Source organism: Meriones unguiculatus, chromosome 3 (assembly GCF_030254825.1).
Source record: "Meriones unguiculatus strain TT.TT164.6M chromosome 3, Bangor_MerUng_6.1, whole genome shotgun sequence".
Lineage (NCBI taxonomy): Eukaryota > Metazoa > Chordata > Mammalia > Rodentia > Muridae > Meriones > Meriones unguiculatus.
The window spans coordinates 21,216,157-21,243,515 of record NC_083351.1 but is presented as its reverse complement, the minus strand read 5'-3'; the positions used below and the strand labels follow the sequence as shown (position 1 = coordinate 21,243,515).

Sequence of the window (27,359 nt, the reverse complement as noted above, 5' to 3'; positions counted from 1 at the left end):
ACACACACACACACACACACACACACACACACACACACACGTTAAATAAATATAAGCTAAAAAGTAGAGGGAAAGAGAGAAAAAATAAGAATCAGCTAACAGTGTTGGGGCCCTGGTGGCAGCTGTGCTAGGTTCCTGGGGTCCCTGGCTGGTCGGCTTTGGGTTTCAAGAGCTATGTGCTTCCTTACCAGCAGGGATGGGATGGTGAGGAAGCACATAACAGGATGATGCTCAGCCCCAAGGCCTGGCCCACTGCTGCTCAAGCCTCATGAATTCCTTTCCCTAAATGGACACAGCGCATGGACAGGCTTTGGCAAGCTCTCGGGAAGACATGGAGCTTCACATGTCCTGAAGTGACAGATCTTCTTCGCAATGGTTGCTGGGATTAGAGTCAGGTGCCTTGGAACCCTGCAGAGACCCTCAGAAGACCAGAATGGAATCCAAGTGCCCTAGTGGAGGAGCTGCAGAAAACAGAGCTGAGCTAATAAAGACCCCGCTCCATTATGCTGGGGGTGAAGTGGTCAGCAAGCACATCCCCCGTGCCAGGGGGCTTATGTCACTTCCGGGTGTAGACCCGGAAGGTGGCGGTCAGGACAGGAGGGGAGGGGAGGGAGGTGTAAGCTGGGTTTTCAAGGGTGAGCAAGAGTTGTCCAGGCAGGTGAAGAGACTGGGAGAGGGCTTTGGACTATCGATACTGAGTGTGGGGTGTGTATGTAATGTATGTGCATGCTGTGTAGTGGGTGTGTGGATGTGTGTGTTGACATGTGTGAGGCTGGCACTGGGCACCTTACTCTTGTCACCCCTCACTTGCAGAGGCGGGAACTCTTGCAGAGTTCGAGGCTCAATGACTTCCCTAGTGCCAGCCGGCTAGCCCTTGTTCCCACCTGCACCCCTGGAGAACTGGGGTTATAGGCAGCCACCACGCTTTCGCCCAGCTTCTAGGTGGGTGCTGGGGGTCAGAATTCTGCTCCTTATGTTTGCACGGCAGGTGTTGTGCGGCCTGAGGCGTCCTCCCCAGCCCCTCTCTACCTATCTTAACTGCAGCCGTTAGTGCCGACCCGATGGCTGAGGAGCGAGACACCCTGGATTCTATCCTGTTACTAAGTTTATGCCCGTCGTTAACTTATCACTCTGTTTATATGCAAAAGAAAAAAAATTTATTCTCGTCTTACTGTGTGTGTGTTGTACATGCCATTAGTGTGTGGATGCCTAATGAAATCAGGAGGTTACTGGATCCCCCGGAGCTGGAGTTACAGGTGGTTGTGAGCTGCCTGATGAGGCAGCTGGGAACAGAGCATGCGCCCTCTGCAAGAGCGCCAGAAGCATCACACAAGTGCTGAGCCATCTATCCAGCCTCAGAAGCTGTTTGTTTTAAAGACCTAAATGAGGTAATATATGTAAAGTGTCCCAGCCAGCCTGTTTGCAGGCATCTGTGGGCAAAACACTCAGCAAACGTAGAGCTCATTACGGGCATCTTTTACATGGTCACGTCCCATTCCTACAACGGATCATGGCTGCTAGCATTTACTGAGCTCCAGGGCTCAGTTGGTCATGTGTTTGCAGAGCATACACACAGCTCTGAGCTTGATCCCCAGCACCTCATTAACTGGGCAGGAGGATCAGAAGTTTAGGTCATTCTTAGCTACATAGAGAGTCTGAGGTCAGCCTGGGCTACATGAGCCCCTGACCAAAACCAAAAAGTTCTGAGCACAGAGCATCACGGCCATTGTTCTCTCAGTCAAAGGCAGACAAACCTGACTTGGTCACACCCAGCCAGGAGGCTCAGATAGTCTGTATTTGTCTAAAGAAGTTTGGCCTGATCAGAGAGGCTGTGCTTAGCCTCTGGACACACAGCACGGGCGGGGGATGGGGTGGAAAGGATTTCTTTATGGCAGAGGTCCATTGGGGGGTGCCTCAGTGTTGGCAGTACCCTCATCAGTAGCGCAGAGAACTGGGGTAACTGCGGATTTGGGGGCACCTGCGGAGGCCTCTTACCTCCACCCCCGCCCTCCCCCAGTTCAGAAGAGATGAAGGCAGGGCTGGGTCGAATCCTCAGGAGTTCGCGGGGTACAGCGGAACCTCGGCCTGCAGACAGGCCATATCCGGATTTTCCTCTTGAGTCCCCTTCCCTCCCCGTCCCCCCTCCCCCCGCGGCTTCCGCCAAAGGTCCTGGTAGAAATTTCCAGCCTCTCCCGGGATGGGGGTTTTTCCATCGGGGTGCGTCTTGGGCCGCAGCCGCGGAGGGGAGAGCGAGGCCTGCGCGCTTCCTCGGGACTCCCGGCTTGTGCTGGCCCAAGGTCGCCCTGGGCCTCGAGTCCTGGGGACTCGCTGACCGGCCGGGGTCACAAGGCTCGGGACGTCCTGGCAAACAGGAAGTGAGACAAAGGCGACCGCTTATCAGGCTGCCCCGCATTCCTTTCAGGTGATGCCTGGGGGCCTGGGGGCAGCCAGGGCCCCACGAGGACCTCGCCAGTGACTCAGGGGCTTCTCCGGCCCTTCGGATAGTTCCACGCACGTTCCTGGCATCAGCATTCGCAGGGACCCACAGATACTCCTCAGAGGGAAGAGGAGGTGAAAGAACAGACTGGAAGGTTAACAGGGTTTGGCGGTGCTCAACCCTAATTTCAGTGTTTGGGAGGCGGAGGCAGGAGGATCTGTTCCAGGTCATCATAAGCTAAGTAGACAGTTCGAGGACTGCCTGGGCAACTTGCTACATTCAACCCTACCAACTGAAGAACAAGGACTCAACCCATGATCCAGGCCCAGTCTCCCTCTAGGCGGTAGAGTCTAGGGGCTTCTAGTGCAGATACCCAGAGAAGACAAATACTAGGTGAAAGGGCAGACGGAGGAGAGCTCCCTTGCTGGGAGCCTGTGGGCGGGGCATCGCTGGGAGCCTGTGGGCGGGGCGTCCCTGGCTTCCCCTGGCAGGGCGCCTTACAAATCAGTCATCCTCTGCAGGTATCACTCGTGTAAATAAAGAATCCAGGACCTAGCTTGGAAATAAGAGGGGGCAGAGGTGAACGCAGCGGAGGGCGTCCGCACTGGGGGCCAGAAGTGCTTGCAGTCTGGGTATGTGCTCAGCGTTTGAGGAGCAGAGAGCACTTGGGACTGTCACTTTCTCACAGGGTCTCACCTAATCCAGGGCGGCCTTGAACTTGCTCTGCAGCCTCCTGCATCCACCAAGCGCTGTGATTGCAGGCGTGCCTCACCCGGGCACAGGGTAGGAGGCTAGTTAGATCCCCTGGGGCCTTGAAATCAGGCCGGGGCCTGGGATGGGACAACAGCCCTGACTATAGGCTACCTTGACAGAAAGGGAAGGATAGGGAATGGATGGGAGGGGGGAGGAAGGGAGGAGGAGGAAGGGAAGGTTGCCTGTCATTAGCTGTTAGGCGCTGGGAGCCTCGGGAGAGGGCTGCCTGGCAGGACCAGCTTGTCTCAGGAGTAGGGAGAGAGGAGGGGCCTGCTTCCCTGCTTGCTGAAGCAGCTCTGTTAACTGGGGGTCTGGGCCACACTCTCCCCTATTGTCTATGCAGAGCTGACTGAGCATCTGAAAGGTCCTTCCCATACTGGGGCAGTTATTCTCCAGAGGTCAGAGGCCATGTCACCCCATGTCCCTCCTGCAAGTGGCTGGGCACTGATAACTGTTACTGAAAGGACGGTAAGATTTCTTATTTACCCACCCCTGCCTGCCCCCCAGTGATATGCGATCTTTCGCTCCGTATCCCTTCCCCTCCCCTTACTGTCAGGGTCTCACGTACTCCGAGGCTGTCCTCAACTTTGCTACCTAACCCAACGGTAACCTAGAACTCAGATCCTCCTGCCTCCACCTCCCGAGTGCTGGGATTACAAGCTTGTGCCCTCATTCCCAGCTTCCAGGCAGCTCTTTTGTTGTCTAGCCATGGACCACCCCAGTTCTGACGTGACTTTCTCACCTTGAGGAGCCCAAGACACTGTAAATATCAATACTTTGGTTTTATTTTAAAACAGCGAAAAGAAAAATAAATATATTTTAAAGAATAAAGAAAAACAGGACTGGGGATGGAAAGGTACAGCTGGAATGGAGGCCAGGAAGATGGGCAGAGTCAACCGAAAAAGAACAAGAGGATGGGAATGATGGGGTTGGGCAGGAGAATGGAAACTGGGGTGTCTTAGCTCCTGTGGTCTTGGGCTGGGGGACCAGGGTCCTGGTATCTCTGCTCCCTGCCGTTTCCAGTTCCCGCTGTGATGTCTAGGGGCTCCACCCGCCCCACGTGTCTTTGGCTCGCAGGTGGGGTGCTGCGCTAGCGGGTCTGTGTGTGTGAGGATTAGCACCTGCTCCCCCGACTGCACCCGAGGCTTCATCGGGATGGCCCCCCGAGGCCTCTTCTGTGGCTGCGGATCCTGCCTAGCCTAGCGGCTGCGGCTCAGTGATGCCCCATGTCCTCCATCCCCACTCGGCCCCAGACACCCAGCACGAAGCTCTCGATGTCGCACTCGTTGGTGCCACGGACGATTCGGAAGTGGCCCCTCTCGCCCCACCATGGGCCCCACGAGTTGGCAGCAGTCTGGGAGTGAAGAGAAGAGAGACTCTAAGGCAGGGGCTGGGCTGGGCGAGGGCCTGAGAGGGCAGGGGACACGGGACTGGCACCAGGGACTCACCCAGTACTTGATGGTCCTTCCATCTGGCAGCGTCTCTTCTCCCCATCTGGTGGCAAAACAAGAGGGAGATGCTGTTGCTTGCACCAGGTCTCGGCTCAGGGATACAGCGCCTCTAACCCTCCCCTGCCTCTGTCACTCAGGAAGAGGGCAGACAAGTTAGGACAAGTGCTGAATAGCCCTGCGGGTTGTTTGTTTGTTTGTTGTTTTTTGAAAACAAGGTCTCAAGTAGCCCAGATTGGCTTCACAGTCGCTGTGGATACAAAGACGGCCTTTTAACCCCTTTAACTCCTGATCCTTCTGTCTCCAACCCAGTGCTGAGATCTCAGGCATGCTTCCCGCCTCCTGGTTTAACTTCTCGTCTCTGTTCCACTGTTCCCAGACACCCTTCAAAGCTACATGCACCCCTTGAAGCAGCCCCTCCTCCCTGTGTCTGTTTCCTCTTTGGCAATGGTTTGAGGGAGGAGCTGCCTCTGCCTTTGTGTTGGCAGAGAACACAAAGATTTTCAAAGACTTTTCAGTGTAAACCCTGCTGTTCTTAGTGCCATGTGCCCCCAAAAAACCAACCCTGTGATCTTGACCGAGTGGGTCCCATGTCGGCGGTACTGCTCCGGCCTCCCCTGGCTGACAGGTGTGTGGCTGTAGATGCCACTCTGGTACAAGAAGAAGTCCTCATGCACCTCCATGAGTGCTGTGGGCAGAGGAAGAAACAGGGGTTCAGCCCGTTAGTCTGAGCCTCCAGACTCGGGGACTCGTGTTAGATACTGACTTGTCCAGGGTCTTCCTGCAAGAAAGAGGGGGGGGGGAAATGGACCCTCCACTCCTGTTCCATCTGCACGTGGTACCTAAAGCTGTAGAGACCCCTTGCACCCAACCCCCAGCAGGAAGTTTCTGGAACCAGGGAAAGGCAAGGAATAGTTACCTTGAACAGGGCCGTTCTCCATCAGCTCCTTCATGATCTCCTTCTCCTGGGAAGGTAAATCCATCAAGGTAAGATTTAGCTGACCAACCCCCCCAACTCTTTCTTCGGCTCCCCTCCCATGTTCAGACTTACATCAGAGCCCAGGCGATAGGCGGGCGTGACCTGGTAGATGTCATTGGAATCAATCTGACCATTGGGGCATCGGGAAGTGGCCTGGCGCTTGCCCCGTCCCATGGGGCGGCTGTGCATCATACATCGAGGGGCAGGGCCGGCCTCGTTCTGCTCACGGCCCGAGAATGGGTAACAGTTGTCAGACACCACCCTAGAGAAGGGAGCAAGGGCCGGGTCATCATGCTGTGGTACCACAAAGCCGGGGCTCTACAGGGCGCCTGGTCTTCCCCCGGCCCACAACCCGTCGCATACCCTCGGCGCCGCAGGAACCACCAAGCACCATCGAGACGCCCACCTCGGCAGCCCTTCTGGTGGTGGGTGTCACAGGACAGAAGGTTCTGCGGTGACAGGATGGGTGTCATGTGTCCCAGAGAATGAATAGCGACCCGGTCAGATGCAACAGCTAGTGGAGAAGGCAGAAAGGGCTGTCAGAGGCTAGCCGGGGCCCTCCTCTCTGGTGCCAGCTCCTGCCCGTGGACATACCTGCTGTGGAGAAAGCCCAGGAGCCTGCACAGTTGCCCTGGTCCAGTGGCTCGTGGATCAGGTTGGGCCACTTCTCAGAAGCCTCAAAGGCAGTGGGTAGCACTTCCCCTTGGCCCAGCACCATCTGTAAAACAATAGTGATGCCGTATGCTTCCTACCATGGCCCAGGTGCTCCACCAGCCCAGGCTTTGGAGGCATGGTGAGGACCCAGAGCCTCTGGCAGTCTGATCTGGAGCTGTCCTGCTTCTGGGGTTGGAGGAGTGGGGTGCCGGTTACTTCTGACTTGGACTTGAGTAAATGAACTGCCACTGTTCGGAGTCCCTCCAAAGGTCACTCAGGGGTAACGAGGCCTTATTCAGCAAATGAGACACTGAGGCCGAAGCAGGGAAGCCCAAGCCAGGGCCACCAGCTTCCAACTCTCACTTCCTGCCACTTTTCTCTGTACCTTCTGATGGCCACACCCTCCTTCCTGCCATGGTGGTGGCCTCCAAGCCCCGAAGGACAGGGGCGGGAAGATGTAAGGTCCCGTGACCAGGCAGGCCGCCAAGACAAACAGCAGAAAATAGCAAGCAGCCCCAGGGAGAAAGGCAGGGCCAAGGGGCTGGTCACCCTGGCCTTGAGCACAAGTCCCCTGGCCTCTCCCTGTCTGCTTTGATGGACAGCACAAGCCCCGCCCAGGCCCGCTGCATGGAGCCTTAACCGGCTCCTACTCCCCCCTTGACTGACAGGGTCTGGTGGAAAAACAGAAGCCCCCTCCTCCCTAGGGGCTTCACTGAGTCGGCATTTTTTCCGAGAATTGTTGCTTTCTGGCCAGAGCTGGGAGAGTGCCTGTCCCTTTTTTCCTAAAATACCAAGGTGACCCTCGGGCCCCCTTGGGTCTTGACCCAGCTGTACTGGGACCAACAGCATTTTTCCCAGGCTTAGAAGGCAGAGGAGGCTGCTGCCGGCACTGGAAGGTTTAGAAGTTAAGCACTGCCAGAGAAAGCAGTACAGAGAAAGATATGCAGGGCCCCACAGCCCCCTCCTAGGGAACAGGACCTGGCAGAGCAAGGAGAGGGACCTCATCCCTAATGTGCTAAGCCATCGGGAGATAGATGGTAGGGGTGTGGGCGAGGACGGACTTACATAAATCTCATTCATATTCATGACGGAGGAAGATGGACGGATTGTGCCCAGGCGGTAGCGAATGCCCTCATCCAGGGTCATGCCCCAGAAGGCACTATGGTTCCCAGCCCGCCACCTGGAGGAGAGAACGTGAAGAGAAGTCACAGACCTGTCAAGGTCAGGAGCCCTTGAGCTGTGCATGATGGCTAAGAGGGGGAGGGAAATAAAATTCCAGTATGTGCGCCTAGCACAGTGACCATGTCTGATGATCATATATGTGGACATGTCTGGGTACTCCTGTGCCCACCAACGCCCAGGGCCTCTCACCCGTAGTTGCCTCGGTTGATGGCATTAATCATGTCTGGGTCCACTAGACATGGCTCTTGGTCACACTCCCACTGCCCTTTCTCCTGGCAGGTGCTGGCAAGGAAGAGGAAAGAAAGTATGAGTCAGGGCTGGAAGCCCTGTGGAGCCTGGGCGATCCACACGGGCCTGGGATTCTGCACTAGCAACTACAGCTGAGCCCCTGAATGGTCCCACCCAGCCTCTTGGCTTTGTAACCCAAGTTAACAATTCTTAAGTGCATCTCTTCCACTGCCCAGGACCTTGTTGCTCCCCAACATCACCAGAGTTGGGGGGGGGGTTCCCACAGCTTCTGCTTAATGTGTGTCAAAATGAGTTCCAGATCTTGTAACTTCCTGTAGCTCAGACTCAAAGCAGAGTCACCTTTGATCCTTCACGTGCCGATCCAGTCACACCTTAAAACACACTCAGGATCAGGATCCAGACCGCGCCTTATTCACTCACGGCTACCTCTGTCCAGCCTCCTTTCACCTGACCCCTGCTGCCGTCTCCTTGTTCTGACCTCCACTCTACGCCACCCCCACAGCCCCGAAGTACATTTTTAAATTGGTGGCCACAGCCATCCTGCTAAGTCTAAGTCAAGCCAAGCAGGGCGCAGTGGCGCACACCTGTTTTCCCAGCACTGGGAGAGGCAGAGGCAGGCGGATCTCTGTGAGTTCGAGGCCAGCCTGGTCTACAGAGAGTCCAGGAAAGCCAATGCTACATACAGAGAAACCCTGTCTCAAAAAATCAAAAGAAAAAAGAAAAGAAAAGAAAAGGAAGGAAGAAAGAGGGGGGAGGGAGGAAGAGCTAAAGTCCCTCGTAGCAACAAGCCATATGTAATCTGTTCTCCCATCCCCTGTCTGACCCCCTACTCCTCCCAGGCCTAGACTCCAGCCATAGCGGTCATTCACACCCGCCAAACTCCTGCCTAGGGCCTTTGAACTGCTCTTCCAATCACATCATCCATGGGCCCCTCATTCAAGTGAGCATCACCCCCCAGAAAAAGCCTTCTCTGGCTGTCTGATCTTAAAACTCGGTGGCCTTCATGCTCTCTGCCCCACTTCTCTGCCTTCTGGTGTCCTTAGCCACCAATACCTGGTGTCCTCCTGGTGTTTATATAGCTTTCCTTTTTCCTTTTTTTGTTTTCTGACAGCACCTCTCATGTAGCCGAAGCTGGCCTTGAATTCACTTGGTAGCTGAAGAACGGTCTTGAAGTTATGATCCTGCTGCCCCTGCGCCACCACGCCAGGTTTTATATGGTGCTGAGGAACCTAAGCTTTCTTACCTGGCGGGCTGCATCCCCAGCCCACGTACCCATTACCTCCTAGTCTCTTAGGTAGCTTGCAGGGCTTAGGGGAAAACACCTGGTGCGCCGTGAGCATCCAGTGAACATTTGTTTTTATTGTCCTTTGGACCGAACCAAGGCCTCATGGCTGTCAAGCAAATGCTCTTCCCTGGGCCACACTCTTGGTCCCCTTCTGACTGTATTTTGAGAGGAGGTGTTGCTAAGTTGTGCAGGTTGGCTTGGAAATTACTTTGGAGTGCCAGCTACTTTTGTTCTTGGCATCCTCCTGCCTCAACATTCAGCATAGCTGCGTCGTAGTTGAATGACTTGAGGCGGGGGGACAGCCGAGTGGCTAAGAATATAGACTTTAGAGTTCAGCTCCCAAGTTCTGGCCCTGCTAGTCTCGGGAAGGTTAGTTAAGGGCCCCACCCTTTCTATCTGTGTTCTCATCTGTAGAGTGAGGACAATACATAGTGCCGCTTTCCAGGGATTCAGCGGCAGGCTTCTGACTCATTGTGGGCACTTTTGGCTATTCTTGTTCATGCCTCAGGAACCCTGGGCCCCCCTTCTCCTGCACTACAGCTCATGTCCAGCTGACCACACTTCTGGACGAGTAACGGCAACACAGATGAAAGCCACGCAGCCTTCCCCTGGTCTGCTCCTTCCCCTGTTCTCCTCTCAGAACACGGTAACCACCTTTCAGGTACTGGGGTCTGTGGTAAGCCTGACTATCATATCAGCAGTCCGGGCACGCCAAAGACACACTCCCTGAACCCATCTTCACGCTCCTCCTCTGCTGTCCTCTCACTCACCTGCCCCAGATGTCCTGAGGCCGGTCAGACCCATGAGTGATGCCAGTTACACTCCAGGTCTTCAGGGGACTTCCCTTAGACACTCAGAAGCTGGAGATCAGCTGAGCCTTTGCCACTGTCTTGAGGGTCCCACCAGGAAGGACTTACCTATCTCCTGCCTTCCCTGACTTGGTGCCCCTTCCCCCATGCCTAGGTCCTTTGTCTTCTACTCTTTCCTCCACAAAGCTCTAACAGCTTTCCTTTTGTCCTGTTCCCCTCCCCACGCTACCCAACACCCATAGCATCTTGTAGTGACTTTTGTGTGTATTGCTTTTCCATGTCCTTCACAATGAATGTTGCAAAGCCCCCATGGGTCAAGGCCTGTGCCTGTCTTGTCTCCTTCCAGCTGTACCTCCTGGGCCCAACACAGTGCTGGCGACACGGTAGGTCTTCGGTAATAAGGCATCGTCAGCCAGAGGCTTGGATTCTAGGCATTCTACAATGCTTTTACAAGCTCATAACTCTGCTATTACAAGATGCTAAACAGCCTCCTTCCAGGCAACCCAGGGCACCCACCCGCCAACAATGCCACCTTATAAGGAGCCTCAAGGGGAGCCAAGCCCCAATATGGCTGTCTATCTAGCCCTGGAGCCAGCGGGCGGTGCTCAGGAGAGCTGGAGGGGCCTGCGGGGTGAGGGAGGTCCACTCTTCTACCGTCCTCAACAGCCCTCATCATGCCCTGCAAAAGCATCCCTGGTGGTGACAGCCATCCTGGAAGGCATACAGTCTTCCGCTCTCCAGTGGGATGTGTGGGGCATTCAGCCACCAGGACCTGTCCGGTAGGGTAGGGGTCAGTTAATGCTTTCCGGTCCCCGTCTCTTGAGCCCCAGGGCTGTTCAAGCAGGTCTAGACAGGACCAGCATTCCAGCGGTCCTGGGACAGCAGTGGAAACGTTAACCCCTTGGCAGCCACCCTATCAGAGAGGCAGAATTCTTCAGATACCCCGCCCTTCTGAGTACACACACGCCCTCCCTCACCCATACACAAGGCCAGCACCCACACACCCACACCCACACCCCCACACACACACACACACACGGTCCCCATTCCCACAGTGACCCTGGAACCCCTCACCCAGTGAGGCAAAGGCAACAGCCGTTCGCAATGCATTCCAAAAAGTTTCCTTCTCCCTGGGGCCTCCCAGTCCAGGGAGGGGTGGGGCGAGCTCAGGGCAGCAGAGACCCTGCTGTTTCCAGTAAGGCCTCTGCAGTTCCCACCTGCTCCACGTCCCAGCTCAGACTGAAGAATAGATGTCCACGGCCCCGTCCTCCCCCTGCCTGGAACAGGGGGTTTGAGGGTGGGGAGAGAGCACATTCCAGGGAAGGCCCTGTGGCAAGCCACTGGCTGATGGCCAGCTCAGTCATCCCTGACCCTCATCCCGCCCAGGACAGCGGATGCTACAGAGGTTTCCTTCCTGGCGTCCCCTTCTTGGACTCTCCCGTGACAGTAAGCCCAGCTGGAAGGAGGCCAGCCCAAACCAGGAGGGGTGGTGAAAAACTCCTAGCTTAGGTGTGGCCCTCAGCCAGCCCACCATGGCCGACCACTCCTAGGCTTGGGACTAGAAATCCTATTATATGAGATGGTGTGGTCAGTTCGAAAGTTTCCACATTACAGATGAGGACACTGAGGCCCGAAGAACAAAAAGGACCCCTCCTCAGGAAATGGGTGGCGGGGTTTGGCTCCAAGGCTGTTGGCCACGTGGCACTCAAAGGAAGCCCACGCCAAGCTCCCGCACTCACCATCGGTTACAGTTGTCCCAGTAGGTTCCGAAGACTGGGTAGATGCGGCCCGCACGCATGCATCCTACAGGCGGGAGAGGAGTAAAGATGAGATGCCCAGATCCGCAAGGTCAGGTAGCCCCAAACCTCCCCAGTTCGCTGTAATCGCACACCAATCCCAACCAACAGGATCTAAAGACAGACTATGTCTTAGGACATCTGCAGGTCCCCACACCAAATGCCACACACAAGCTGTTCAGGGACTCTACTTTGGGTCCGGGTTGTTTCACCTGGATGCCAGCCATGACATTCCTGGTACCCTTTGTCACTCAAATGAGTTGGGACTTGCAAACGGGGCATAGAAGGAGCTTGAGGAAAGAAACTGAAGCCCAGGGAAGGTAAGCAACTCCCTTAACATGGCACAGCATCAGAGAGAGCAACCCAGCCCCGGGCTCTTCTTAGCCTAAAGCCCCTGTGGAAAGGACTTCCCGAGATTCTCCTACCGGAGCAAGCCAGTGCAGGGGAAGGGTATGCGCAGGAGGTACAGAATCCTATGTGAGGGCAAAATTGCGTAGGCTATGATAGCCTGGCCAGGCCCTGAGTGCTCTATCAGCCTCAGGGTGAGTCAGCAGGCGGGGCTTCCACCTTCCCCGTACTGACTGAGAGATAGGGCTAGAGCCTGCCTGCCCTGCCCCAAAGCCACCTTAAACCTAACAGAGCTATTTCTCAGTGTTGCCTGAGTGAGTCAAGTAAGACCCAAAGAGGGACTTCCAGAGGGGCAAGAAATAGGGTGAGGATTTCTTTCCTAGGGTTTTCAAAGCCTGGAAACGTCCATTATCAGCCTTGTTCCTGAGCGTCGCCGGGACTGGGCTTGACAAGGTGGCCACCATGCTGGCCGTCTTGATGCCCACCTCGAATGGGAGGGAAGGGGGGTGGCACCCCGAGGCAGAAGTCCCAGAAATCAGGGCAGCAGTCAGAGACGGTGCGGTTGCAGAAGAGGTCACAGTAACAGGTGGCTCCCAGGTAGGGCAAGGCACAGTCGTCAGCGCGGCCACGGCAGCACAGGTCCTGTTCTTGGCAGTACCGGCCACCCGCGTCCCGGATGCCCCGCAGGTGAAGCCCTGGCGCCAGCTCCCTACGCCAGCGACTCTGCCGGGCTTCCAGGGCAGCCTGGCCAGCCAGCAGCAGCAACAGCAGCCCCAGCATGGTGCCTCCTGGGCCAGGGGGGAGGACAGAAGTCAGGGGTCAGAGGTTTCGAATTCTGGAGACTCCCTTATACACATCAAGGGTGGGTCTCACGTCACAAGTCCTGGAGCCTTCCCGGGAGGCTCAGCCAAGCGGAGGACCCCGATTCCTGAGTCCCCGGGGAAGAACACGGCAGTGTCCGCTCACGGGACAAGTAGGGCCCCCTCCCTGACCTGTCTAGGGACTGTCAAGGGCAAGGAAATGGAAACTTGACATTCTTCTCTCCTGCCCTTGGTCCCTTTACCCCTCTGACGCATCTGACTTGGATTCGTGGCTCTGTGTGTCTTCCTAATCCGCCTTCAGCCACCTCCCGGGACGCTCCCCCTCCCCACTCTCTGCTGTTCCCTGCGTCCCTCTGACATTCTCCTCTGTGCCCTCTCTGCCCTGAGTCCTGCTCCTTCTGTGTGCCCCCTCCTGCTCTCTACACCCTCTGCCCTCTGAACAGGGAGAGTCCCTACCTGGTGAGGGGTGTGGGCTGGACCCAGGCTGCCCTGCGCGCCTCCGCCTCCAAGCTCGGGACTGCCAGACCGAGTCAAGCTCGGAGCACAGGGCGGGACGCTTTTTGTACCGCCCCGCCGGCAACACCCGCCCCAACCACGGGCTGCGGGAGGGGAGGGCGGGGCCCGCCTGTAGGTACCTGGAGCAGCCCTTAGCTCCCAACTGGGGTCTCTAGGGGCTTAAGGACAATGGGCAAATTCGATTGTCTTGGGGGGGGGGGGTCTCTTGTCAGCGGAAGCCTCTCCGTAGGGAGCAGAACTGCAACTCAGGGAGAAAGGATTGTGGAAGGACTTTCCAAACGGTTTGACAAGGCCGAAAAACATGTGCACAAGTGGAGGTAAGAGGCAACTAAGATCAGAGTTCAGGACTTGATAGGGGCAGAGAGCTGGGGGCAAAAATCTCCAAGCCACCCCCCAGGCCCTTCAGGAAGAAAAACAGCCATGCACGTCCTCGCCTCACTGGGCTGGGGGGGGGGGGTGTCACTCCAAGCCACAGCTCCCAGGAATGACAGGAATTCCCAATGGATGATTCAGGAAGCAGCCTAGGTTCAGGAGGCTCAGGGCAGCTCCTCGCCAGGAGGTGGGTGCTGTGAGGAGTCTGAGTGCACCCAGCCGCCCTTTGTGGGGTCTGCCCCCACCCCCAGTGCGGTGGGCACCTTGCCCAGCACCGCCCCCTCCGCCAGGCTCGAGGGCATCCTTCTTGGCAGAAGGCCCCGAGGAGGGCCCCACATTGAGGGCCCCGGCAGCTGGGGCCCCCTGCAGAGCCCCCTTCCGTTTCTGGTCTAACCTTTGCCTTGCCCTCACACAATGGGGCTTCTGTCCCTGGAGGCCTTCCGGCTGTCACTTCGTGCCCCGCCATTGTGCAAGCTCCCTCTTCCAACAGGTTGGGCCCAGGGCCAGCCGACTCTCTGGGTAGAGGAAGGACACCACACCTGGATGGTTATCCCAGTCTGCTCAGGGGCAAGCAGGAGCACCAGGCTTCCCTTAGTCCTCTGTCCCCTGCCCTTAGCCGTCACCTCCGAGGAGGGTGAGAGAGCAATACAAGGGGCACTTGTGGCCGAGCTACCCCCTGCTGTGGGGCATTGGTGGTGAGTCACCAGGGGTTCCCCCCCCCCAGCCGGGTGACAAGGGTGCACAAGCACCCAGCATGCAGACCCATCCGTTTGCACCATAAACCGAGGCTCAAGGAAACGGGCGTTAGGCTGCAGCTCCCTTGGTAGAGTGCTTGCTTGGCATGTCTATAGCCTTGGGTTCCAGCACCATCTAAAAAGCGTGAGGCTGGTGTGATGGCTCAGTGGGTAAAGGTTCTGGCCGGTAAGTCTGATGACCTGAGTTCAACCCCTGGAATCTAGATAGTGGAAAGAGAGAATAGATTCCACCAAGTTGTTGTCATGCTTCTAATGCACGCACGCACACACACAAATGTGTTGTGGCACGTGTCTGTATTCGCAGCACCCAAGAGACAGAGGCAGAAGGATCAGAAGGTCAGGTGTGTAGCCTGTTCAAGGCCACCTTACGCTACGTGAACCCTGCTGGAGATGGGGGCTGGGCACAAGGGTGTGCAGAGTTACCCAAGGCTCCCTGGTGTGCTGTCACTGCACCTCTCTATCCCCAGGCACCCTTAGTCACCGTGACAGGTCTCAACACCCTGTCTTCCCAACCTTCCTGGCTGGGAAGCCCCCTTGCCTATTTAATCGTGCTTCTTCATACGGCAGGGCACACTCCTCATTACCAGCCAACACCATGTCTGCTGATAGGAGGCTGGCTTCAGCAGACCTGCTTTTATGGGTCGGCCTTACCGTTCTGAGGCCGGGGGCCACAACATTGGGTCTATCTTTGCCCAAGAGCACCCCGGCTGTGAGCTGCTCTGTGTGTGTGTGTGTTGCTATGTCCTTGAGTGCCCAGTGGACCTTTTGGCTGTCTGCCAGTTCTTGGCCTGTTTGGATCTACTGATTTACCTGTCTACCTGCTATGCTCCTGTGTATCTGTATCCCCAGAACTCCGTGGACAGTGTGTGTCTCTGTGCCTGTCCATCTGCCCGTGTGCCCAGGGTCCATCCGTCTAAGCTGCTGGTGTCTGTGTGGCGGGAACCCTCTCCTACTTGTGAACACCTGTCTGCTAGATGCCTGTGGACTAGCTCGGTCTGCCTGGGGTTTGGCTGTTTGCCTGCCTGTGTCTGTCCGTGCACAGGAGACAGGAACTTGGAGCAGGGAGGAGAGCAGGGCCGGATCACCCCTCCACCCCTCACCCCTGTCATCACAGAATTTGGCTCTCAGCCCACTGTGGAATCTCATGACTCACTAGATTCCTTGGCCAAGAAGCAGAGGAAAAGGGCAGGGCCTGGGGGTGCCAGACACCCCACTTTCCTTTTCCACTGACCGTCCACCCTGGTGACTCACTTTCTAATTGTTGCTCAGAATGGGAGCTTGTCCTAGAGCCTAGGACAGAACAGTGGGCAGGGGACACCATCAAGATTCCCGGGAGGCAGGAGGCCTGAGATTCTGTGGTGACTGCCCTCCCTCTGATGGGACCCTGCGCAGGCTGTCCCTCTCTGGGCCTTGGTTTCCCACCTGTTACCACAGCCTCTCAGGGACATCTTGAATGTTCTTTTTGCAGGGGAGGGGAAGCCACCTGTGTCTGCAGCAGAGGCCTCTTTGGTCGTCTTGTGGAGACACAGAGCTCCTCCCAACTGCCCCCAGAGACCATTCTCAAGAGGCTGAGTGAGGCAGCCATGCTCCACCAGGTCTCTGGACTTGAGCAGCCCAAACAGCCTTCCAGCCAGGGCTAGTAGGCTTTGCACGCCCCTTGGCTATCTGTGCAGGTCCGGGGCTTCAAGAGATGATACTGGAGATGGAGTGAAAGATCTCGGTAGGTTGGGGTGTGCTGAGGCGTGCTGGGCTTTCCCAGGGTGTGGCAATTGAACTTGAAAACACTGCTGGACCTCAGTCGGTGGTATGCTTGCCTCGTAAGCAGAGAGGCCCAGGCTTGACCTGCAGCACTTCATAGACTGGTGTGGTTGCACATGCAAGCAACCTCAGGGTCGGGACACAGAGGAGGGAAGTTTAGAAATGTAAGATTGCCCTGGGCTATATAAGTTTACGGATAGCCTGGGCTACTTGAGACTGTGTCTCAAAAGAAAAAAAAAAAGTTTTGATCAAGGCCTAGTACTACACAGTGCGTGTAGGAGACAAAACACTGGCCATGAGGGCTCATGTTGGGCCGTGCCATGTCACACTTGTTTTGGCGGTTAGTTTTTGTGTCAACTTGACACAAGCTAGAGTCATTGAGGAGAAGCCCCAGTTGAGAAAATGCCTGTATATGCAGATGGAGCCCGTCCCTGGGCTGGTGGTCCTGGATTCTATCAGAAAGCAGGCTGAGCAAGCCATGAGGAGCAAGCCAGTGAGCAGCACCCCTCCATGGCCTCTGCATCAGCTCCTGCCGCCAGGTTCCTGGCCTGTCTGAGTTTCTGTCCTGACTTCCTTCAGTGACAGTGATTTGGAAGTGTAAGTGGGACAAGCCCTTTCCTCCACCAAGTTGCTGTTTGGTCATGGTGTTTCATCACACCAACAGAAACCGTAGCTAAGAAAACTTGCGTTCGATTTTATTATTATTCACTCAACAAGTATTTGTTGCGTTCCAGCTACGCAGGCTCTGTGACAAATATGGAGCATCGAGAGTTGAGGTGTGCAGACCCAGGTCCTGCTGTAAAGTCCTAAACAGGATGAGCAAGCCGACATAGAGACGGTCAACAAGCAGACCAGAAGTCACAAACACAGAGCCATGTGACGCTCTGCACAAAGCCTGGGGACCTGGAGCCACGCAGGTCATGGTGACCTCAGAGGCCAGGTAGTGTCTGGGCTGATGTCTGCAGAAGTAGACTCTCGACACAGACCTTGGGCTGGAACAGGTATTCCAGATGCTCTGAAACCAAAGCCCTGAGGCTGGCCATAAGTGAGCGTGCTGCAGCTGGAGGCCCGCTGCAGGTGAGGACGGATGCGCCTGTCTGTAGAAAGGAGCTGGGCTTTTCTTCTGCCACTGAAGAAGGTTCAATCTGACTGAAGCCCAGGGTGATGGCACACACCTGGAATCCCAGCACTTGGGAGATAGAGGTAGAAGGAATGTAAGTTTGAGGCCAGCCTGGGAGAACCCATTAATCAATTAATGGCTTATACATGCAAAGGTCATCTCTGCTGCTAGGTAGAGAACAGACTGTCATGGGCCAAGGAGAGGTTCTGTTTGCTTGTTTGCTTGGTTTTTTTTTTGTTTGTTTGTTTGTTTTTTGTTTTTTGAGACAGAGTTTCTCCGTGTAGCCCTGGCCATCCTGGAACTCTCTCTCTGTAGACCAGGCTGGCCTTGAACTCAGAGATTCTCCTGCCTCTGCCTCCCAAATTCTGGGACTAAAGGCATGCAGTGCTGTCACTACAGATGCTGGTGCGGCCCCCACCCTGAACCCCAACCAGGCTGAGAATGGATTCTTAGAAGCTGTGTGGAAGGCAGCGGGGAAACCAATGAGCCAATGGTAGTGGTGATCAGAAGTGAGCTGTGAGCCTGTTGAGGCATATTGTGAAGGCGAAATTAACCAGACTTGCTGCAGAGCGGGATGCCAGGAGCTAGAGAGAACAGACACCAAGCAGGGCTGCTGGGCTAACTGCCTGGCTGCCAAACCACTGCTCTGCCCTCCTGCCCACGGAGGGGCGGAGCCCGGTTGAAGCTGAGTGGGCTCAGGAGAGTCTCCAGGGAGGGAGCCAGGGTGACCTGTGTGGGCTCGCCAGCAAGGGAGAAAGCAACCTCGGGCCTTGGATTCTCCACACAGGGGCTGGCGGAGAAGCCAGGTGCAGGCTAGGCTCCCCAGCTGTCCCAGCTGCCTGTGAGGCTGAGACAGGAGGAAGGAAGATTTGAGCTCAGAGTTCAAGCAGATTCAACACAGCGTGATATGGTCTCTAAATCCCTGCCTGGGAGGAGGGAGTGGCCAGTGAGGTAGAGGAAAGCCAGGTGTGTCCAGAAAACAAAAGGATGGTTCCTAGGAAAGAGAGGGCCTGTGGATATGGCTGGGGTGCGGTCTGTTTATGAGAGGGGCTGAGTGCAGGCCCAGCAATGAAAAAGAAAGGAGAGGTGAGCTTTGTGATATGAGGACAGATGGCCCTGGATTAGCCACCAAGGAAGAAAGGTTGAAGCAAGTTGGCTGGGACAGCCTTGCTGAGCCGGGAGGGAATTGGGGAATGACACTGAGGACACCGGCCATCCCAGGGGATGCACAGGGAGAAGGGCCAGTGACTTGGAGAACAGAAGCAGAGGCGATCTGTTGGCAAGTTTTTATGTGAGGAAAGCAGGGAATTAGCCCTGGATGGAAGGGACGAGAGGGTCAAGTGAGGGTCAGGTCCAAATATGGGAGATAGAAAAGCAAAAGCATGCTCACACGCCTGTGATCCCAGCGCTGGGGAGGTAGAGGGAGGAAGAACAGAAACTCAAGGTCATCCTCAGTTATGTGTCATAAGTTCAGGGCCAGTCTAGGCTATGTGAGACCTTGTCTCAAAATAAAATAATAAAATAAATTAAAACCTTGTTCTGTGCTAATAGAGATGGCCTAGAAGGAGGAACTGGAAACCAAGAAGGGAAGTCCTTTTTTATTTATTATTTATACATGTACACCTGCACACCGGAAGAGGGCACCAGATCTCATTATAGATGTCTGTGAGCCACCATGTGGTTGCTGGGAATTGAACTCAGGACCTCTGGAAGAACAGCCAGGGCTCTTAACCTCTGAGCCATCTCTCCAGCCCGGGACGTCCTTTTTTAAAATGTATTTTTATTTTCTTTCTTATTGTTTGTTTGTTTGTTTTGTGGCAGTGGTGATGACAGTGATGTTGGGGAATTGAACCCAGGGCCTCTTGCGTACTGGGCCTCTGGCCAAGCAGGGTGACTGACTGAAGCTGCTGACTGTGGCTTTGTAGTGACCCAATCTGCTAGCAGCTAGCTATTTCATCGAAGCATGTTATCTGTCATACTAGCCAGGTACCTAGGATGCATCTTCTCTGAACAAACATTATTAACTCTGCTTATAGATGGGAAAGTCAGGCCTCAGGAAAACTCTTGGACTTGCCCAAGCCCACCCATTGGTCAGGGACAAAGCAGGGGCAGGGGCAGTGGCCCGTGCCCCAAGATCCCCAACAGCCACAATCTTCAGAGGATTAGGCTGGCTCTCACACTGACCACTGGGCTGCCAGTTGTGAGTGGAAGTGGAGAGAGCCAGTGAGGAGAGATAGCAGTCTCTTTCTGTCACATTTCTGTGCCAGGAGTGTTAGGAACCCGCTAACCCCTCGGAACCCTGAGTGCTGAAGTTGGCTTGCTGTGTAATGGCACCATGTCTCCACCCCAGTTGCATCTAGAATGTTAGTTCTTCAAACCCCACGCCAGGAATCCTGGGCTGCTTGGAGGCGATGGCTCCCTCTTGCTCTTTTTCTTTGGCGGCAGTGAAGAGCGAATACAGGGCCTCATGCTTGCCAGGCAGATGCTTTCCACTGATTTGTACCTCCAGACCCTCTTGCTTCTTATATTGAGGTCCACCCTCGTTAAGGGGTTCAGTCTAGCCTTGAACTCATCCTATAGCCCAAGCAAGCCTTGAACCTCTGATCCTCTTGTCTCAGCCTCCCAAGTGGTTGGGCGTATAGGCAGCTCTGCCTGGTCCCTCTCCTCATTTCTTCATTATGGCCTACCCTCAGCTGGATCCACTTTCAATGAAGCACCAAGTTCAGGATCAACAGCTTGCGTCCTTGCAGGCGAACCTCGGAGCTGAGGCTCTCACAGTTGCCTGTGGCCGAGGCTGCTCCTCTGAGTTGGCACCGTCCCACTGCCTGTTTACAGGAGCGTTTCCACATCTCACTTACATTTCCGGGAAGTCTCCGTTGTCCTAGCCAGGAAGATCAACAAACACATGGGTCCAGATAAGTGCAAGGGCTCTTCCAGGGCCAGGGGTGTGCGTTACACTTTCCCTTTTTGTCCCTAACCACAGGCAATTAACCCCCAGGGTGGGGGTGAACCCCCCTTTTCTTCTCTCTGGGGAAAGCATCAGCATGTGGCCTGAAAGGTTGGACGTTCTCAGAAGAGCATGTCCATCCTATTCGCTGGCATTAGGGAATGTGACCTGAGCAGGGAAAAGGATGTGGTGATGCACACCAGGTAATTCTAGTGCTTGGGAGGTGGAGGCAGGAGAATCAGGAGTTCAAGGCCAGCCTGGGGCTATATGTAGCCCTGTCTCAGAAAAGGAAAAAGGGGGAGAGGAAGGAAGAAACCCCCGAATTCTTTTGTCATCTTAAATGGCCAAGTTGGTAGAATTTTTAGCACGCCTGGGAAACAGTGGTTCCCACGTCAAAGATGGACGAAACTTGTGTATCAACTAAAATGTGCCAAAATCAAGGCCAAGAGAAGAGCAGACCAGCACAAAGCAGCCCATGCTGGCTAGTGAACTTGTCCAGACAAGGACAAATCAGCCCGAGGCCGGATGTGGTGGCACATACAGCCTGCACTCTGCGCATGCAGGAGGCTGAGGCCACGCTATGGCCGATCTGCACACCTTGAAGGGGGTCCATGTGCTCACCCACTCACTCTGAAATAAGAGGGCGCCATACAGAGACCCTGGGGCCAGAGGAAGCCCCGTGCCTCAGTTTCTCCATGTGTAAAGTCCACGCTACTTTACTGAGAGACAGTTGTGAGATCACACGAATTTCCAGCCTCAAGGCACAACTGACTGTATTGACGTAGCACAAATGCAAACCAAGTGTTCACCGTGACTACCCTCGTCAGAAACACACCAGGCAGGACCTCCGAATAGTCGGGCAGACTCCAGTAGGCTCCAGCTGAGCCCACCAGAGAAAAAGAGCAGGGACTAGTGTACTTGGTGCAAACCTCTTGGATCAACGCCCACTAAAACCAGATTACACCAGTCAAAACAGGATTAAAGCAGTCAGTCTGGGATTCTTGCATGCTGTTCTCACCCACGCAGGTCTCCCCATACTCTGTGCACATCAGCTTTTGGAACAGCCAACAGCTCTGGCTCCCAGGGGCGGGCAGTGATGCCCAGGCAGAGAGGGCAGAAGCTGCCTCGGAAGGCAGGCAGACGGACCCAGCAGTGTGATTGCTGCTAAGAGAAACATTCAAATTCCCGTGTCAGCTTGAAGCTCCAGTATCTGAATCTGACTTGGCACAAACGAAGCAAGAGACACGGGGTATGCGGTCAGGGATCCTGAGGGCTGGTTCAGCAGTTGAAGGCACTTGCTCTCCGTTCTGACAGCCCCCAGTTTGATTCCCAGGACTCAAATGGTGCAAGAGAGAACTGACTCGGGCAAGCTGTCCTCTGACCTCCGTGTGCACCCTGCCATGTGTGTGTTCACTGAATCTCTCTCTCTCTCTCTCTCTCTCTCTCTCTCTCACACACACACACACACTCAGATGAACAGAATAAGCAAACAAATGTTAAAAAATAAAAGGAGCACAGTTGGAGCCTATGGGCATCCATATTTCATGGCGCCCACCAGCACTGTGAGGAGGGGGCAACCTCGAGGTCAGGAGCTGGTGGACATGGGGGCACACCGGAAGTGATGGCACTTGAGAGGCTGGGGCTAGCGGTATATGCTTACACAGACTTAGTGGGCAACGGGGCTTATGGCCACCTCGCCACCCCAGCAGTTCATGACCCTTCTACAGACCGCCATTCTGTGGAGGGGCTGGCCGGGTGGCAGCAGTCTTTGTGAGCCTACCATCAGACCCTGAGGAAGTAGAGAGAGTACAGGAGCGTTTCCAAGTCCCCACACGTCTCCTCAGACACACATACCTGAGCAGAGAGGCATGCGGGCCAAGGCCTGGCTGCAGGTCAAAGCCCTCACTCCTGCCTGTCTGTGTGACTGCCATGCCTCAGTCTGAACCCATATCTGAAATGAAGCAGCTTCTCTGCTCACTGCTGGCTCAGAGTGCACGGAAATCCAAGGGTTCATTGGGCTCAAGCCTCTTATTGCTATTGAAGGAGCTGGGAGGGCTGGCTGGACCGTGCTGGTGTGTCCTAGGGGCACCCGCAACAGCCTGAGGGTTGCACACTTACCTCATTCCTCTTTCCATACCTGATGAGCTTTTATCCTCCCCAATTCACAAATGGGGACGCTGAGTCCCCGTCAGAAGACCTACTCAGACACGGCTATTTGAGAAACATCTTATCTCAAATCTCTAGGATCTCTGGAGCAGGAGGCAGACGTGGGGAGGCCAGGGGTCAAGGGCCGCGTGGAAGACTAGCCCAGAATCAGGCTGGGCATGTGAGGACAGGAACAGCATGGGCCCAGGAAGGAGCAGGAGGGCTCTTCAATTTTCTGTGAGTTGCTGGGGTAACACACACACGCACACACCACGGGCTGGAGAGCTGGCTCAGTGGTTAAAGTGCCTTCCGTATAAGCCAGCACAAGGATCTGAGTTTGAATCTCCAGTGTTTGCCTCAAGCCAGATGTGCATCTTGAACCCCAGTGCTGGGGCATGGTGCAAAGCTAGGTGGGGCCTGGGAAAGGATGCTTACCGGCCAGCAGTCTTCTGAGATGGGGAAATCTGGTCTCAAAAAATAAGGAAAGGAAACAACTGAGGAGGAACTCAGCCTTTGGCCTCCACACGCTCACCTCTGAAGGGAAACGCACCTGTACACAGGTGAACAGGGCACACAGAACAGAGCAGAAACCAGAGGCAAGGTGGTGCATACCTACAACCACCGCACGTGGAAGCCTGAGGCACAGGTTCAAGGCCAGCCTCGGCCACGGAAGGAACTCTAGACCCTGTGTCAAACAACAACAAAATAACACAAAAGTCTACAAGGCATGAAGTAAAACGTCTCCTTCTGCCTCTGCCTCTGCCTCTGCCTCTGCCTCTGCCTCTGCCTCTGCCTCTGCCTCTGCCTCTGCCTCTGCCTCTGCCTCTGCCTCTGCCTCTGCCTCACTTGCCCTGTGATGGCTCCTTTCCCCCCCACCTCCCTCAGGTCATTTTCTTGTCAGCATCAGCATCTCCTGTGTTCTTGCAGAGAATGCACATACAAAACTGACCGCTTGTGGCGCAGTGGTAGCACACGCCTTTGATCCCAGCACTCGGGAGGCAGGGGCAGGTGGATCTCTGTGAGTTCAAAGCCAACCTGGGCTGTTACACAGAGAAACCCCGTCTTGAGAAGCCCTGTCTCAAAACAAAACAAAAGAACAAAAAGCGACTGCTTGTTTCCAGCACCTGTTTCCATAGAAAAGCTGGCAGGCAGCACCAACCACCCTCCTTCTCACTAGCAACACATCTGAGATCTTCACCAGCGATCAGAGGGCCTCACGGTCCCTTTACAAAACCACTGAACAACACCCTGCTGGACACACTGAATTCATGCATAACTAGATCCCCAAGGGTGGGCATTTGATTTCTTTCCCTTAGTTCGGTGTCCTGCCAGAACCCACAACCCAGCTCGAGAGTCCCATGCCTTTCCTCTGAGCTCTACCCTCGGCCCCAGACCTGTTTTTGTTTTATACGTCTGATGTTTTGAGACAGGCTCTTAAGTGGTTGTGAACCCACTCTGGCTTCAGACTCACAGCAGTCCTCCTGGCTCAGCTTTCTGAGCGCTGGGACTACAGACATGAGTCACCGTATCTGGCCTATTTTTTAATCTTGGATTCATAACCAGTGCTACGACCAACCAGCCATCGTGCTTACACTGTCTCAAACAGGGAGCGAGAATATTGACAGAACAAATCTCCCAGCTGGACGGAAGGCATTGCACTGATTTCGTTTTTTCTATTTTCTTTTTTTCCTAGACAAGGATTCTTTGCGCAGCCCTGGCTGTCCTGGAACTTGATTTGTAGATCAGGTTGGCCTGATCTCTGCCTGTCTCTGCCTCCCAAGTTCGGGGATCAAAGGAGAACACTGCCACGGCCTGGTTTGCACTGGCTTTCTATCGCCACATACCAGATTACCCCACACTGCAGGTAAAGACAGCATCAGGCGTTTGGCTCATATGTATCTGTGGTGAAAAGCCTGTCATGGTGTGGCTGGTCTGAGCAAGAGTAAGATGTGTGCAAGGCTTAGTTCTCATTTGGAGGCACTGAAAGGGAGCGGCTCCCAACTCATCCCTGTGGTGGAATTTAGTTCCTGGAAACACACACAGACCTGGAGTCTTGGTAGCTATCAATCTGGGACTCCCAGAGTCCTTGCTCCCTAGGGTGGCAAGCCAGAATCTTCACAATGGCTCCTTCCCACCCTTCGAATCAATGACTTCTGCTGGGAAAACCCGAGGCTTCCAAGCAGGCTCCCCTGACCCAGGATAATGTGCCCATCTCAAGATCAACTGGCTTGAGACGTCACCTAACTCTGCCTTCAAGATCCCTTTTGGATCTTGAATGTTTAATGGAACCTAATCACTGAATTCAGTCCGATATTCACAGAACTGTGACACAAGCAAGTGCAGGGGGATCTGTGGTGATGACGGCAATGAGGGTCACCTCAGGATTCCGCCTCCATGGGTGTCTCTGTGGTATTGTTAGAGGCTGTCTTGTCCCACATGAGGGCTGCGTGGAGGCACCCGTGTCCTGAGCAGTAATGTGCATGCCTGCCTGCTCAGCAGAGAATGCAGCTTAAGAATGTTATCAGACTTTGGACTTCTGCCAATCTGATAGGAGAAAAATGGAATCTAGATGCGTTTTAAATTTGTGTTTATCTTATGCACGAGAGTGAGTGTTTCTTCAAAAGCATAAAAAACAATTTCCATTTCTTTACAGCTTCTAATTTTCGAATTTTGAAAATGTATTGGTGGGGAAAGTTGGAGTTTAGGCTATACACAGAGGCCAGAGAAAGAAGGCGGGGGGGGGTGACTCTGTCTTATTCCTTTGAAGCAGGGTCTCTCCCTATACATGGAGCTCATATTTTGGGGCTAGGCACACAGCCAGCAAGTGGCGGTAGTTCCCACAGCACAGACACATCCAGACCATGAAGTCCTGGCTGGAGAATGTCTGAGTCTAGTGACATCCAGGGATGCAGACCTGAGCCACTCATTACATATAGAGAAGTCAAGTCTCAAAGAGGGTACTGCCAGGGAGAGGGGAAGAAAAGGCTAGACCAGGGAGAGGAGAGGAAAAGGCTAGACCTGGTGTAAACTAGCCCTAAGTTTACCACTTAGGAATAGGATCTAAATTCAGGTCCTCAGAGTTGCAAATCATGTGCTCTTAACCACAGAGCCACTTCTCTACCTCTAGTATTTTGGTTTTATTGCTTTCTTTTGTTTGTTTTTTTGGTTTTTTAAATATATGTATGAATGGTTTTCTTTATTTTGTTTTGGTTTTAGAGACAGAGTTTCTCTGTGTAGCCCTGGTTGTCCTGGACTTGATTTGTAGACCAGGCTGGCCTTGAAGTCACAGCGATCAGCCTGCCTCCGCCTCCAGAATGCTTGGATTAAGCATGCACCACCATGCCCGACTTATATAGGAGTGTTTTGCCTGCGTGTGTGTCTATGTTTGATTTGCATGACTGGTGCCTGTGGAAGCCAAAGACGGCATCAGATCTCCTGGAACTGAAATTATAGATGGTTGTGATCTGCCATGTGGGTGCTGGGAATCAAACCTGGGTCCTTTGGAAGAACAGCCAATGCTCTTAACTGCTGAGCCATCTCTCCAGCCCAAACCAAATAAAGCTTTTAGTTTAAGCCTAGAAAGGGCTTATTTTCTAACTACAAAATTAAAAAAAAAATCAGATTTATTTATTTATTTCATTTTATGTGTATAAGTGGTTTATCTACATGTATGTAAGTAGGTGCACCATATCTGGTGCCCAGAAAAGGGTGTCGAATCCTGTGGAACCAGTTACAGATGGTTGTAAGCCACCACGTGAGTGCCAGGAATCAAGCCTGGGTTCTCTGCAAGAGCAGCCCATGCTCTTAACGGCTGAGCTGTCTCCTTAGCTTTTCCATAATTAACTTAAAAAAAAAAAGAACTTCTCTCTTGGGTTTTAATAGTTCCATTGTTTGCTTTTTTGTTTGTTTGTTGTTGTTGTTGTTTTTGTTTGGTTGGTTGTTTTTAGTTGTTTTTGAAGACATGGTTTCCCTATGTATCTCTGGGTGTCCTAGAACTTGCTCTGTAGACCAGGCTGGCATCCGACTCAGAGATCCACCTGCCTCTGCCTCCCAAGTGCTGGAATTAAAGGTGTGCTCTACCATTGCCCAGCTTATTGTTTACTTTTAAAACAGGGCCTCTTGTGGCTCAGGTTGGCTTGGAATTCACTTCGAAGGCAAGGATGCTCTTAAACTCCTGATCCGGATCATTCTGCTTTTCCTATATTAGTTGGTTAGGTAGTTACACTTCTTGCTGTGCAGCCGAGGCGAGCATCAACCTTCCGATCTTCCTGATTCAGCCTCCCAAGGGCTGAGGTTACAGGCCTACGCCGCCATGTCCCATTGATTCTATTTTTTTAATCTAGTGGCTCCTGGACATTTCTCTCTTTATCTTCTCAAGCAGTGTAGAGAGAGCTGGACCTCACAAGGCATGGGCTTTGAGAAAGAAGAGGTTTGGAGGGGGGGCTCTGTCAATGGTTCTGGCCTCTGTGAGGCCAGCCACAAACCCAGCTCAACTCCAACTTCTGGTCTTCCCACACTCACTGGGCTGGCAGAAGGAGGCAGAGCTGAGGGTAACTCTCCCCTGCTCTGGAAGCCCTCTAGCAATGGAAGCTAATTCATGGCCAGGCTGAGACAAGGGGGAGCCCGGACTGGTTATGAGAGGATCAGGGTGGGGGTGGGGGCTTGGAGCTGAGCCTTAAGAATGAGGGAATGGGCTGAACGAGGTGACCCATGACTTTAATTCCAGCAAACGGGAGGCAGAGCAGGCAGATGCCATTAACTCCAGCACTTGAGAGGCAGAAGTAAGCAGAACTCTGTGAGTCTGAGGTCCACCTGGTCTGCATAGTGAGACCCTTTATCAAAAAATAAAAAGAGGGACTGAAGAAGGCAAGTTTGTCCGTATAGTGTAGGGAGGAAGCAAAGTCAGACATTGAGCTTGGAAAGGGTTAGCAGACCTACAGGCCGTAACTTACTTCAGTGCCCCTCCCTTGTGTTAGAGGAGGGCC

General features: G+C 54.2%; 1 protein-coding gene across 2 annotated transcripts; it reads right to left on the bottom strand.

Moving 5' to 3' along the window:
• Positions 1–1,770: 1,770 nt before the first annotated feature.
• Tinagl1 (tubulointerstitial nephritis antigen like 1) lies at positions 1,771–13,317 on the bottom strand. 2 transcript variants are annotated; one of them, XM_060379466.1, is made up of 12 exons: positions 13,218–13,317; positions 12,426–12,728; positions 11,536–11,599; positions 7,643–7,735; positions 7,337–7,451; positions 6,212–6,335; positions 5,981–6,131; positions 5,690–5,879; positions 5,558–5,603; positions 5,203–5,326; positions 4,639–4,684; positions 1,771–2,361 (listed from the first exon to the last, which is right to left on the bottom strand). In XM_060379466.1, the coding sequence occupies exons 2-12, from the start codon at positions 12,718–12,720 to the stop codon at positions 2,053–2,055; spliced, it is 1,557 nt and encodes a 518-aa protein (XP_060235449.1). In that variant the 5' UTR covers positions 12,721–12,728; positions 13,218–13,317; the 3' UTR covers positions 1,771–2,052. The 2 variants fall into 2 exon arrangements, with proteins under 2 accessions (XP_060235449.1, XP_021492246.1); XM_021636571.2 differs by lacking the exon at positions 1,771–2,361 and adding an exon at positions 3,954–4,544.
• Between the last annotated feature and the right edge of the window lie 14,042 nt (positions 13,318–27,359).

Coding starts and splice junctions, on each gene's coding strand:
- Tinagl1 (XM_060379466.1), bottom strand. CDS start 12,720: ATGCTGGGGCTGCTGTTGCTGCTGCTGGCTGGCCAGGCTGCCCTGGAA. Junction 7,452..7,642: donor ATCAACCGAGGCAACTACGG/GTGAGAGGCCCT, acceptor TCTCTCCTCCAG/GTGGCGGGCTGGGAACCATA. Junction 6,336..7,336: donor TGAATATGAATGAGATTTAT/GTAAGTCCGTCC, acceptor ATTGTTTTACAG/ATGGTGCTGGGCCAAGGGGA.